The following is a 14,758-nucleotide window of genomic DNA, read 5'->3' on the forward strand; positions in this document are numbered from 1 at the left end:
CTTTTCTTTGCTTTTATAGTCACACTTTAATGACATTCACAGTTCTCAATTTTAGCACACTAACATGATGCATTTCCAATTGAAAATAAATATATGATAAAAACCGTAGAATGAGAGAATGGAGTTGCAAGTGGAAAAAAAACTATTTTGGTCACATCAATCATATTTCTTCGATACCTGGGAACTTGATGCAAGACATCGCTATTTGCTTTTATTGCTATAACATTTATTAATGTTAAAAGAGTAGTTCATAAGTAAAATTTAGCTTGAAATGTCCTTACCCTCATGGCCATCCAAGATGTAGATTCATTTTTTACTTAATCAGAACAGATTTGGAGTGAATGGGTGCCATTAGAATGAGACTTGATTCCTTTAAATGACTTTATTAACTATTGGCAAGATTTTTGAAAGGCTACAGCCTAAAACAATGACTAAACAGCTTTTTTAATGGTTTACATCATTTACAAGTTTCCCAAGACACCTTGGTGACATCAGGATCAATAAATAGGGTCAGTTTTGAGCTATAGAATTAATTCCACACTGAGAAACAAAAATATGATTTCATGCAAAGCCACATATCAAAAAATATCCCTGCTCTCCTGTCCATACAGTAACAGATTCTCATTTTCAAACATTCCTGGTCATTTCCATTTAAATGCAACACACATTTACAACACACGTAAAGACAAACAAAATACATACAGAGTATTGGTCTTTATTAATGTGTATAAAATAACATCGTAATTTACACTTTAGTGTGGCTTTAGTTGAGAGACATATATCCAGTGGCTGAACTGAGTGTAGAGGCACATTGTAAAAACGTCATATGTAAATGAGTTTGTCCTTTGACAGATTGGGCTCAGACAGTGAGAGGGAAAGAAAAGCACAACATAATGTAAACTCAACACACAAACACACAGTCTAACAGTCATTACCAATGTGGTATTCAATGTTTAGAGAATGACTGTTGCATTGTGGGTATAATGTAAAGTGGCTCATTGCAAAAGCAGTATAAAGGCACAGAGCTGAGCGCAGGATCATCGCATGTGGCTTTAACGGTCCTTACTTCGGTAGAGTTTCCCTGGCGTCCTCAAGCTTGGCAAGAACCCACTGAGAATGACAGAAACAGCTCATCAAAACCAATGCTTCGCTACAAACCGTCACGGGATATTTGATCTACAGAAATCATATATGTGGTAGCCTAAACAAATCTTTTGTGATAAAATATGGATCTTAAACTCTTGTGCATGAGCTTCTTTCTTCTTCCGAACACAAAAAAAAAAATATATTTTGAAGAATGTTCTTAACCGAAATGTTGGTCCCCATTGGCTTCCATAGAATGGAAATAAATACTGAGGGTCAATGGGGACCAGCAACTTTTTTTTATATATTATTCTTTAAAATATATTATTTTGCATTTAAAAGAAGAAAGAAACTCATACAGGTTTGGACCAAATTGAAGGTTAGTAAATGATGACAGAATTAGCATTTTTGGGTGAACTATCCCTTTGAAATGTTAAGAATATATACCAAAATTATTTTAAGTGCACTGCAAACACACACACACACACACACACACACACACACACATATATACACATACACATATATCTATCTAATATATATATATATTATTTATTTTTGTATCCCCGTGTTAGATTCAGGTCACATTTGACCCGTAGGTAATTCTGCTGGAGGTCAGTGGAGATTTGTGTTTTGTTGAAACCATTTTTTGAAAGTTTAAAGATCACATGAACCATATTGCAACTCTTGTTTTTCTGTGCCCAAATTCAAAACCTCTTGAAAGCATACTTAAGACTTTCCTTGTATCATTTATAATAATTAAGACTCAAGGAGCCGCTGGGACCCTGTTTATGATCCTGACAGGTGCATACTAGTGATCCTCACTATGACTGGACCTCGCTCTCATTTTACAACAACCTTACAAGCATTATCCCACTCGGTGCACAAATGACAAGAAGTCATCCAATTTCTGCCTAAACACTCATTGTGCTCCTTGTTACAAAAGGTTAAGATTACAGTTCATGATCCAACTTCCACTATTTGTTCAAAAATGTTTGCGACTGTACCTTCGCTAATTCTGGAGTTTTGAAATTGATGATCTTCCCAAACTCTTTGGCGTGAAACACTGATTTGACTCGTTCCTGTGAAAATCAAAACAAGATGTTTTCATCATAATAAAAAAACTTCTTGTTCAGTTTTAAACATGTCAGGCCATGATATTATCAGTTTTAGTATTTCGTATTTTTAATACTTTGTCCTCACCCACACAGCTTGGCTTACGAAAATAAAAGTCCTTTCAGAAGTGGAGAAACTGTTAATCAAGTTTTAGGGTTTGGTTTAGGGTTAGTACCTAGTTATTATAGTGTAAGTACATACTATACACATGTACAACTGGACTATAAAATAAAGTGCTAAACTAGAATAACATTCTTGCACAATAAGACCAGTGACAAGTATATAAAGCATTCAGTTTAGATTACATACAGTACACATAAAACTCATGAATGATGCTGTACCTTTGCTTCTATACGCAGTCTCCTGCCCTCCATGACTATGGGCGCTTTGGTAAACTCATCAAACAGATACTGCCACTCGCACGTCAGCTGCCCGAACGTGCCCTTAGTCACGAAAAATATCCCCCTGCAGGAGGAAAATCACACAGACACCAGCTGAAAAGATGAAAATCTAATAAAAAGGGCAGTTAATACTATAGCACATATATAATCAATCACACACAATATTATTTAGTTCTTAGAAATGACATATGACATGCCTTTTTTATATTTCTAAAGGATTTTGTTGACAGATTTCCAGCTTCACCTTCAAACAAGTTTAATACTTTGATCTGATTTAAAAACGCATTTTGTTTTCATTCTCCACGTCTCTTAGCAACAGATGCATGTTTTGCTGTGTTCAGAACGACTTGAAAGTCTGTTACAGTTTATAACACTTTAGAATACATACACACACACACACATATATAGTGTATAGTTTATATGATGCCTAGTGTTTTAAAATCTGAAAACTGAAACATGGGATGATTTTCCTCAATCTGAATGAATACAAGATTTTAGTTCATAAGAAGCAAATAAACATATGTGCAAGCTATTTGAGTCAAAAAATAGTTGCAATCAAATGTTTGGCTAAAATATTAAGATATACACCACCCCTTTAATTGGACATTTACATAATGGCTATATAAGCAAGCTGTAAGGATGCATGTAAACAAATTCATCACCTAAAAGGTTTGAAGCAAAACACTCGTGACATGTTTAATGCTACTGTACTAGTGTATGGTTAAAACCAAATGCCCCTTCATCTAAATGTGCTCATGTGACACTGCCCATGCAAAATAAGGGGTTTATATAATTCACCTACCTTTTAGTGATCATCAGGAAATCTGATTCGTTCACCTTAGCATGAGCAAAGTATCTGTACTTGGCAAACCGTCCGTTTTCAATACTCTACAAACCAAATGGAGAAACCAATTAATACAAAAAAACACAATCAGGTGATCTTCTACGATCAAATCTTTTCTGGCCATCACATTCCTGAAATATGGATAACCTGAAAAACAGTGATGGAGTGAGTGTAAAGACACAAGGACTGATGAAAAGACCAACAGAGGAAGCAAAATGTCAAAATCATCTACTCATCTTCATATATACGCAGCACTAGTTTCTTAAAATCAAATTTAAATAATTGTGCAGGACTTTAATTCTAAAGCACTTTCACAATGCCTGTAGTTCTGACTGGTGTGTTTGAACCAGATCTGGATGCAAGAATGCAAATTTCCAAAATTTCCCTAGTAAAAACACTGGGGAAGAAAAGAATTGAATGCAAAACTTAAAGCAAAGGTTTAGTCACGACGTTTTCTAAAGAGACTAAAGTCACATTACACACCCCTGCTCTGCGTACCTTGTGTCTATAAATCAATGAAATGTGATGTCATTTGCAATGCATTGTGGGGTTGAAGGGTGTGGAATAGGTTAATGATGAAAAAAAATGCATTTGGAAACAGATTTTATTCGGGAAAAATGACATGATGATATGGGAAAACAAATCAGAAGGAATAAAAGCAAAACAATTGGCAATCATAAAACAGCAATATTTACATTTAAAATAGATTAACCACTCTATAACTAAATACACAGTAAATGATTCTGCTTTAAGATGCAAGTTACACAATCAAACTGAACATTTAATGAAAAGCCCTTAAAAGGACACATGTTCCTCATCCTCATCAGTGTCAGTGCTATTCCTCTGAGAGAGGGCCGTTCTGCTCTGTGAACATGACAAGAGAAGAGAGCTGCAGTCAGTGAGTCAGGGCCAGTGCACTACTCCAGAAATACTAAGTCCGCGTTTCTACCACAGGAACTTTACCCAGGAACTAGGGACTTTGGGCTGGTACCGTATTTTTCGGACTATAAGTCGCACCTGAGTTTAAGTCGCATCAGTCCAAAAATACGTCATGATGAGGAAAAAAACATATATACCGTATTTTTCGGACTAAGTCACACTTTTTTTCATAGTTTGGCTGGTCCTGCGACTTATAGTCAGGTGCGACTTATTTATCAAAATTAATTGACATGAACCAAGAGAAATGAACTAAGACAAATGAACCAATAGAAAACATTACCGTCTCCAGCCGCCAGAGGGCGCTCTATGCTGCTCAGTGCTCCTGTAGTCTACACTGAAGACATAGAGCGCCCTCTCGGGGCTGTAGACGGTAATGTTTTCTCTTGGTTCTTGGTTCTAAATAAATGCAACTTATAGTCCAGTGTAATTTTATAAGTATTTCAGTAGTCAAGGTGAGCTGACTGATGTTATCAAGTACGCTGTTGTTTGCAGATTTACCAGATTTGCGTCATCGTGGACATCACACTCCCGAGTCGAATGCACAAAGTCTGAACTACCGAGGATGCACGTCCAAACTCTTTTTTTAAATCAGCGTACTTCGTATTTAGAAAAGCGCGCAGACCTACGTCCCCAGTCTATTTGCCTAATCTTCCCGGTACTTTGCACCGCGGTGGAAACACAGAAAGTAACAGGTCTGAGGGGAAATTAGTTCCTGGGGAAAAAAGTTCCTGGTAAAAATGTTCCGGGTAATTTGGGTGGAAACGCGGCATAATACTACCAATACTACCACATCTTACACTACTGAGCTAATGTCCACAACTCCTGAAGTCACTTGATACACAACACATCACAAAACCTTGCGGTTGTTAGGTCAATAACTGGTGGAAATGACAAAATTGGTAGTTTTACTTAATTATATAACAGTACTATGTGGACAACATACCCTTGGGTTGACCAGCTTCACCAGCTATGGTTTACTGGCCTGCAATCTAGACTAACATGAAACCAGCATAAACCAGCCTGGACAAGCATGAAGATTCATGTTGGTCTAAACTGGTTGTTTAATGAAAACCGTCAGTGTTTAAGATAATGGCATAGAATTCTGGAGTAAACAAGTCAATCAGAAATGTGTGTGTTATATGTAGTGTATGTTATGTATACATGTATCTGGGTAGCTGACAAGATTTCATTTAACATTTCCATCAAAGTTTTTTTTTTTAATGATTTAATCAGCAACAATGCATTAAATTGATCGAAATGGTCAAAAGTGACCGTAAAGACATTTCTGAAGGCTCATGTGACACTGAAGCCTGGAGTAATGATGCTGAAAATTCATTTAATTTTTGTCACAGGAATAAACAACATCTTAAAATATTTTCAAATACAACACAGTTCTGTAATAATTTCACAATATTGCAGTTTTTACTGTATTTTGATCACATAAATGCAGCGTTGGTGAGACTCATGACCACAAACATGTGAACGGTTGAGTATCTGTGTATTTTAAAGTGTACTGTGACAGACTGTTGTCCCTGCTCAGGATGTCATGTCAACTGCTCCATTCCCTATTATCATGGCCATTCCTGTTATTTTTGTCTTTAAAACAGTTTAACGCCATTATCTTGAACACCAGGAGTGTGATGGCAGGAAGTGAAGTGTCATGCGTCACCTGCAGCATCTGGCTGCCAATGCCCTCTCTCTCTTTGTACGGCCGGATGACTCCATCCTCATGGATGAAACGAGGAGGACGTAAGCTTTCCACATCCTGAGACGTCTCTGCAGCTCTGCATTCAAATCAGGCCAGAAAATCATCACAATCAGGGATTAACAAAGCCTCTTTCCCAAACAATGTACACAGACATATTCAGAGACCTTTTGATGCCTTGGAAGGTGCTGCTGGCCATGTCTATGATGCCCCCTGTTGGTCTGGTCAGAGCTCCCACCAAACCTTTGCCCATACCCTTAAAGAAACCCGCCGCTCCTTCCTTCTGAGCTCCTACAGTGCACACACACACACAACACACTGAACACAGGTTCAACACTGAAATGTCAGAAGTGCAGATGATCGGTGGTTGTACCTTTAATGGGTTTAGTCACAATGCCTGTGATGCCGCTCACAAACCCCTGTGTGATACGGAGAAAAGGTCATATTTACAAACTGACTTCCCACGAAAATTAAATAAATATCTACTCTACTAAGTGCAAAATATAGACTGTAGACTTATTGTATAACAGTCAATTAAACCTTTGTATTTTTTTTTCTTGGTAGCGTTGCATCAATGGTTGTAAAATATATGCAAGCATGATATATTTTTTCTGTTGTCAAAGAAAATCTTTTTAAATAAAGAAAATAGTTTTCATTTAAATAAAAAAGATATATATATATCACTTAAAAATACTTATTTTGTAGCTGCATGTTGCAGTATGTGACCATTAACTGACACCAGAGAACCGTGAACATGCGACTGTGTTGTTAACTTACTGAAATCTCAACTATAGAACAGTTCTGGGCCAATTCGGTCATCATTTACTCCATTTCGTGTCATTTCAAATCAGAATTACATCTTTTCTTCTGTGCATCATAAAGAAGATATTCTGAAGAATGTCAGGAATCAAACCGTTTCGGTTGCCATTTACTTATGGGAACTTATGACCTCCTTATGACTCCCAGATACAGTGGAAGTCAAGAGGAATCCGAAATGCTTTAGTTACCAAAATTCTTTAAAACATCTTCATTTATGATGCACAGGAAACAGACAGTCATACAGATTTGGAACAACATGAGACTGAGTGAATGATGACAGAATTTTTATTTTTGGATGGGACTATCCTTTTAAAATATACTTCAGAAAAATACTTTAGGTCAAAGGGGTTCAGCTGGCAAAAAGGGAATCATTGATTTAGGATATGGTTTAAAAGGTTTCTGTCTGCTGTGTTTTGTAAACTCACAGAGATGAGTCCCTTCCCTCCTTGTGCCAGGCCTTCTCTCATTCCGCTGGGCTGCTTGTTCATGGCCTCGCGTCTCTTCTGCTGATACGCCTCATCCATGGTCATGACCGCCACACCTTTAGCCATGGCTCCCGTGATCCGAGACGCCGCTCCGGCCAGACCGCCTGAGACGGAACAAGATTGCTGTTTATACTTGATATAAGCCTCATGTGACATCCTTAGATTGGATTTTGAGGGAAGAATTCATAACTGCATAGATCTCTCACAAACATTAGTGTAATACAGAATAGAGTACATACCCACAGCACCTCCAACCAGAGCCTTCACACCGAGCGTCATGCCTTCCATAAACTCCTCTGGTCCCTGTATGGCACCCTGACAAACAAACATTCAGAGTTATTTTAAGATACTATTACAGTTTTTTTTTAAATCATATTTGAATTTGTGTATATTTTGTGTTTTCAGTGCAATTTCAGTTAAAGTTTTAGTATTTTTTGGTGGGTTTTTGTTATTTTAATAAGGCAAGGCAAGGCAAGGCAAGTTTATTTATATAGCACATTTCGTACACAATGGTAATTCAAAGTGCTTTACATAAAACAAAGTAAAATAGTAATGAAGAAAAATAATAACAAGAGTAAAACAAGCAATTTTATAACTTTTAAAATTATTAAAACTGTACTTATTTAAAATGAATTTAAAACAGTTAGAAAATGATTTTACATAAAATTAAATAAAAAAAACTGTGAAAATATATATTGCAATCAGTTCGGACATCGCACAGTGCTCATTCAATAAATGCACAGCTAAACAGATGAGTTTTAAGTCTAGATTTAAATGTGACTAAACTAAAGGAGGACTCCCCTTGTTTTGTGTGAACCCTTGGTATTTCTAATTGACTCAATCCTAATGATCTAAGTGCTCTGTTATGTTTATATTCAGTGAGCATATCTGCAATATATTTCGGTCCTAGGTCATTTAGTGACTTATATACGAGTAAAAGTACTTTAAAATCAATCCTAAATGTAACTGGAAGCCAGTGTAAGGACCTGAGGACTGTTGTGATATACGCTCAGATTTCCTGGTTCTAGTCAGAATCCTGGCAGCAGCGTTCTGGATGAGCTGCAGCTGTCTAATGGTCTTTTTGGGAAGGCCGGTGATGAGCCCATTACAATAGTCCACCCTGCTGGTGATGAAGGCATGAACTAGTTTCTCCAAGTCTTGGCTGGAAACATAACATCTAATTCTTGCAATGTTTTTTAAATGATAGTATGCTGATTTAGTTACTGCTTTGACATGACTACTGAAACTAAGGTCTGTCTCCAGAATCACACCAAGATTCCTGACTTGATTTTTAGTTGTTTGACCCCTAGAGTTAAGGTATGCATTCACCTTGAACACTTCATCTTTGTTTCCAAATGCAATGACTTCAGTTTTTTCCTTGTTTTTACTGAAGAAAGTTCTGGCACATCCAACTATTAATTTCATCAATGCATTGGCAGAGGGAGTCAATTGGGCTGTAGTCATTTGGAGATAAGGCTAGGTAAATCTGGGTATCATCAGCACAGCTGTGATAGGCAATTTGGTTCTTTCTCATTATTTGACTTAGGGGAAGCATATACAGGCTAAACAAGAGCGGTGCGAGTATTGACCCTTGTGGGACTCCGCATGTCATGGACGTCCACTTAGACTTATGCTCTCCTAGACTCACATAATAGCCTCTCCCTTCTAAGTATGACCTGAGCCATTTGAGTACCATCCCAGAAAGCCCGACCCAGTTTTCCAGTCTCTCTAGTAGTATGTTATGATCGACAGTGTCAAACGCAGCACTGAGATCTAGCAATACCAGCACCGATATTTTGCCAGAGTCACAATTTAAGCGAATATCATTTATTATCTTAATGAGTGCTGTCTCTGTGCTGTGGTGCGGTCGAAAACCAGATCCTCGATAAGTAGTACTGTTTTTTTTAAAAGACTTTTTTTTATTATTATTAATCTTTATTTAAATTTTAGTTTTAGGTCACTAAATGAAATTGAGAAATCATGCTTTGGCAGCTAGCTAACATACATACAATACATACAATTTTTTTTTTCACTTAATATTTATTTTATTTCAAGCAGCTAAAATGTAATATTTTGATGTTTTTTAATTTTTGTTAACTTTAATGACATTAAAATGACATAAAATGATAGTAAACAATAATAAAGAAAAGTCATGTGTATTTGTGACTATTTTAACTGAGTGTCAGTTTAGAAGACCACAAATTTAGCATCTTATCCATCCTATCAAAGAGCTGCAGTTTAACCTGATAAGGCTCATAAAAGAAGGCCTCGACGCCTTCAGACAGACCACGGATCAGTCCGAAAGGATTCCCGAGGACATCTAAACCCAAAACCAGAACATACATCTGCTTGATAGCCTGAAACAGACAACACAAGCACAGACACATTAAAGTTGTGATGTATGTGAATAAATCGCACGGAAATCAGCAGTAGTTGGGGAATAATAAAGGTGAAAGGTCACCTGTTTGGAATAATGTCCGATGACCTCCGACTGCAGCTGCTGAGTGGTGCGGAACTGGTACTTCAGCTCACAAAACCCAAGTCTGGAGAAAGACAGGACGCAAATGTAAATATACATAAATATACAATTCATCAAATATTAGACCTTGTATGTACTCATAATAATAAGTGCATTATGTATACAGTTTATAACTCTGTATGTAGAGAATATCCACTAACTAAACTTAATAAGTTCGCCAAAATATGCAGTACAGAGTCAAACCACATTACAATTTGATCTTGCCTTTCTAATTTTACGAAAGTTAATATTAATTTCTGAGAAGATGACTATATGACAATTTGACAAGCCATTCATTATTAAACCTCTACATATTGTACACTGTTTCAAATGTCAATTTTAAAACATTAAGTAGCTCAGCGTTATTATCATTAAAACTAAAACTAAATAAATTGACAAAAAAAAAAAAGTTAACTAAAAGCTGCAATAAAATATATGATATGAATAACTGCCTTGGCAATTAAGCGGAATTACTGAAAGCATTAAAATTACTAGTTGAAAATAAATAAAAACTATAACTAAAACAACCAAGCAATACTGAATAGAAATAAAAAAAATTAACTTAACATTAAAAAAAAGAAAAGAAAAAAAAAATGATAAAAGCACCAAAATCGCTAAAAAACTAAAATGCAAACTGAAAATATAAAAATAATTAATTAATACATCTCTTGTATGTTGATGTGGGGAGTGTTTTTATTTATTTTATTTGCGGTATTTCTTTTTATATTATTTGTGAAAACAATAAAAAGTTATTGTATAAAAATAAAAATAAAAACTATTAAAAAATATATATAAAAATATATATAATAATAATAATAATAATAATAATAATATTATATATATATATATATATATTATTGCATATGCTAGTTCCCTTTCATAGGTCACTTCGATGCTGCCGTGACGTCACCACGTATGGGAACACCTTCGGTGTGACGAATGTCTGAAGCCCTATACCATCCCGCCAATCATATTGGCCAAATAGCGCTTGGCACCGCCCCACGCATGCGTACGCATATATACCTGGTGAGGCGCGCCATTTCACTCAGATTTCATTCCTTCAGTAAATGAAGTGAATCTTCTGTGCCCTTAAAATCCATCTCGCGTTCTCCAGTGATTCTTAAGAGAAGTCTAACTTTACTCCTCTCTGCGGACGCGATGAGTCAACTAAAGGTAAGAGCCGTATAATGGGTTTATCACGAGGAGGCACTTATGAGAGGTTCGTTAGCAGCCTCTCTACAGGTTCTCTCCGTGATAGCCTATGGCTACAGTAAAAAATATAATAAAGAAAGTATCCGCGCTCTGGAGTGTATTTCTTAAGTCGCCTTGCGTCTAACCCCCACCGTTTCGCATCTGCGGTCGCCGAGGCCCCGCACGGGGTGTTGGTTAGGGGCGATATGTGCAGCTTGACTATGAATACAGTGATGCACTGGAGTTTTCCACTTGCTCGCTCTCCCCCACTCGAGCGCGTTAATCAGCAGATTTGCTCTTTCAAACTATGTTTGTCCAACTGCGGCCTCGAACTCGGAGTAGGCTCTGGCCGGCATACGCGGTTCTCTCCCTCCGAGCGGACAGGAGAAACGCGCCTCTCCTTCCTCAGTGAGCTTTTTATGTGGCTACCCGCATGGTGGATTACGTGTGGGAAGCCTCTCGTCCTCAACCCCCACGCTCTAACATTGACTGTCTCGCAGCAAAGGCACCTTGAGAGTCATTGAACTGAGCTATAGTTTGAGCGCCCCCTCAGACACTCTGCACAATCCAGCCTTCAGAGTTTGAGGGACGGCGCAAGAGGCTGGCAGAGATGGCCAGTGTATTACGGCTCACACAGCTGCTGCGTTCTCGCTAGCGGCGTGGCCCGATGTTTATCTTGTTGGATTAAATCCTACCGTGGATACGCTTCAGGATTATACACAACGAAACGCAGCGAGTTTGACGCACGCACTTTTCTTCATGTTTGCCAGGGACTGTGCCCTCCACTGAGAGTGCTGTTGGACTGCTAATGCACATCTACACTCTAACTGCAGTCCCCACACTCTAACATTGACTGTCTCGCAGGAAACAGCGCTTCGAGCAGCATTGGATTGAGCTGTAACGCCAAACGTTCCCTCAGACGCCCTGCACAATCCAGCTTTCAGAATTCGAGGGGCGATTCAAGGGTCCTGCATAGACCGATGTTCAATCTGTTGGCCTAATTCCTGCCGTGGACACGTTTCAGGATTATACACAACGAGACGCAACGGCTCTTACGCATACACTTCCCCTGTGCACGAACGGCACTAGCTTTTCGTGCCCGGACATTTTAACGTAAGGCCCGCCTCCTTTCCGCAGAATTCTTTCCACGGTGGTGAAACCGATGGAAATAGCGGTGTTGCGACAGGAGATGTCAACTCTGCTGAGCAAAGGGGCTATAGAAGAAGTACACCCCTCTCAGATGGAGGCAGGGTTTTTACAGTCGTTATTTTGTGGTACCAAAAAAAAATAAATAAATAAAAAAGACGGCGGATTACGACCCCTTCTGGATTTACGCTGTCTGAATCTTGCACTCAGGCCGAGCAATTCAAGATGGTAAAGTCTATTTTGTCTCAGATTCAACCAAACGATTGGTTTGTCACGATCCATCTGAAGGATGCATATTTTCATATTCAGATCATCAAGAGACTCAGGAAGTTCCTCAGATTCGCTTTAGAGGGGAAAGCGTATCAGTACTTTCTCAAAGTACATGGATGGAGCTCTGGCCCCGTTGCGGCTCCAGGGCGTTCGTGTTTGAACTATTTAGGCGATTGGCTGGTGTTAACGCAATCGCAGACTCAAGCACACTCTCATTGGGATCTTGTGCTGAATCATTTAAACAGCCTGGGTTTACGCACGAAATTCCAGAGAAGTGTTTTAATCCCCTCTCAACGGATAACCTTCTGGGAATAGAGTTGGACTCTCGCGCGATGACAGCGAAGCTTCTCTCCCGCGCGCTCAGTCGATTGCATCATGCGTGCGGCGATTCAAAGCGGGTCGCACAGTGACAGCAAGGTTGTGCCTCAGACTTAAGGTCTTATGGCAACGGCATTCCCTGTAATTCGTCTGGGATTACTTCACATGCGCCCTTTTCAGTGGTGGATGAAAAGACGGAATGTTTCACCCCGTTGTCTTCCGCATCGGACGATTCCGGTGACACGGCTGTGTGTGGTCGTTAAAACTATGAATGTCAACCGAATTCTCCTGACCTGGGTTCGGCTGGGGATTTGTGCTTTCCGAGAGACTGTCACGACGGATGCGTCTTTGACCGGTTGGGGAGCTGTTTGTCAAGGGCGCCCAGCCCACGGAGCGTGAAAAGCGGCACAACGCAGCTGGCACATTAACAGATTGGAATTACTGGTGGTTTTTCTGGCTCTCCAGTATTTCTCGAATCTGCTGATCGGCCGTCATGTCCTGCTCAGATCGGACAACACAGCGGTTGTGTCATATCTGAATCATCGGGGAGGATTATGCTCTCGCCCCCTGTGCAGGCTGGCAAGACATGTTCTTTTTGGTTTCAGAACAAATTTCTATCGATCCGAGCTGTTCATGTCCCCGGACGTTTGAACTTCGGAGCGGATTTGCTATCCAGGCAGACTCTGGAGCAAGCGGAATGGAGATTGCACCCCCAAACGGTGAATCTCCTATGGCAGATTTTCGGAGAAGCGAAAGTGGATTTATTTGCGTCGAACACGACTACGCATTGCCCGCTTTGGTTCTCCCTATGCCCTCCAGCACCCCTGGGCTTGGATGCATTAGCCCACAACTGGCCCAGGACCAGTTTGTATGCGTTTTTCCCCAATCCGTCTGATTTCGGCGGTATTATGCAGAATACGGCTGGACAGAGTGGAACAGCTGCTGCTGGTGGCTCCGCGGTGGCACACACAGCCGTGGTTTGCGGATCTGATCAATCTGCTAGCGGGCTCTCCATGGGAGATTCCCCTCAGACAGGATTTATTATCGCAAGCACGGGACTGATTTGGCATTCGAGACCAGATCTATGGAATCTGTGGGCATGGCCTCTGAGTGGAGTGAGTTAATATATCCCGGTCTTTCTGCTGAAACTACCGAGACTATACTGAATTCTAGAGCAGCTTCTACGAGACGCTTATATGCTTTCAAGTGGAGACTGTTTACGACCTGGTGTGAAACTCATAATATGGATCCAGTTTACTGCCCAGTGACGTCAGTACTGGAGTTCCTTCAGGACCGTTTTTCGGATGGAGTGACACCAGCTACCCTAAAGGTTTACGTGGCAGCCACTTCAGCTTACCACGAATATATAGCCTCAGTAGGCCATCATCCACTGGTTTCTCGTTTCATACAGGGTGCGCGACGGCTGAGGCCTTTCCGCCCCCGTGCGAGTTCCTTCATGGGATTTATCCATTGTGTTGCATGGTTTATCAGGGCATCCGTTTGAGCCCTTGGAAACTGTACCGGATAAAATCCTGACTTTGAAGACACTTCTTATGGCTTTATCCTCCCTCAAGAGAGTTGGGGATTTACAGGCTCTTTCTGTTTCACCCTCGTGCATGGAGTTTGCACCGGGCTCTGTGAAAGTGTTGTTGCGACCAAGGCCTAATTATGTCCCTAAGGTCGCATTTAATCCCTTTTGCTCTCAGCAGGTGGTCCTGGAGGCTTTATCCCCTGCTGTGGCGGAGTCTGGAGATCTAAGTCTTTGCCCTGTGAGAGCTTTAAAGACTTATGTGGATCGTACTGCCCCATGGTTGAGTCTGACCAGCTGTTTGTCTGTTTTGGACATAGGAATAAAGGCCATGCGGTTACAAAACAGCGCATGTCCCATTGGCTGGTGGAGGCAATATCTTTAGCCTATGAGGC

The 14,758-nt window shown here is 39.8% G+C and overlaps 1 protein-coding gene across 2 annotated transcripts in view; it reads right to left on the reverse strand.

Annotated features, from left to right (window-relative positions):
- Window positions 1-369: 369 nt before the first annotated feature.
- Window positions 370-14,758, reverse strand: part of LOC132115403 (intermembrane lipid transfer protein VPS13A-like) — a 51,933-nt gene continuing 37,544 nt past the window's right edge. For both annotated transcript variants that reach the window (XM_059523860.1, XM_059523859.1), the window contains exons 61-71: window positions 9,854-9,935; window positions 9,636-9,749; window positions 7,632-7,707; window positions 7,333-7,496; window positions 6,462-6,507; window positions 6,256-6,379; window positions 6,053-6,167; window positions 3,403-3,488; window positions 2,541-2,664; window positions 2,091-2,165; window positions 370-1,110 (exon numbers count right to left, since the gene is read on the reverse strand). In XM_059523860.1, the coding sequence (XP_059379843.1) occupies window positions 1,063-1,110; window positions 2,091-2,165; window positions 2,541-2,664; window positions 3,403-3,488; window positions 6,053-6,167; window positions 6,256-6,379; window positions 6,462-6,507; window positions 7,333-7,496; window positions 7,632-7,707; window positions 9,636-9,749; window positions 9,854-9,935 (1,054 nt within the window). In that variant the 3' untranslated portion in view covers window positions 370-1,062. The remainder of the gene's footprint in view (window positions 1,111-2,090; window positions 2,166-2,540; window positions 2,665-3,402; window positions 3,489-6,052; window positions 6,168-6,255; window positions 6,380-6,461; window positions 6,508-7,332; window positions 7,497-7,631; window positions 7,708-9,635; window positions 9,750-9,853; window positions 9,936-14,758) is intronic.

Source organism: Carassius carassius, chromosome 34 (genome assembly GCF_963082965.1).
Source record: "Carassius carassius chromosome 34, fCarCar2.1, whole genome shotgun sequence".
NCBI lineage: Eukaryota > Metazoa > Chordata > Actinopteri > Cypriniformes > Cyprinidae > Carassius > Carassius carassius.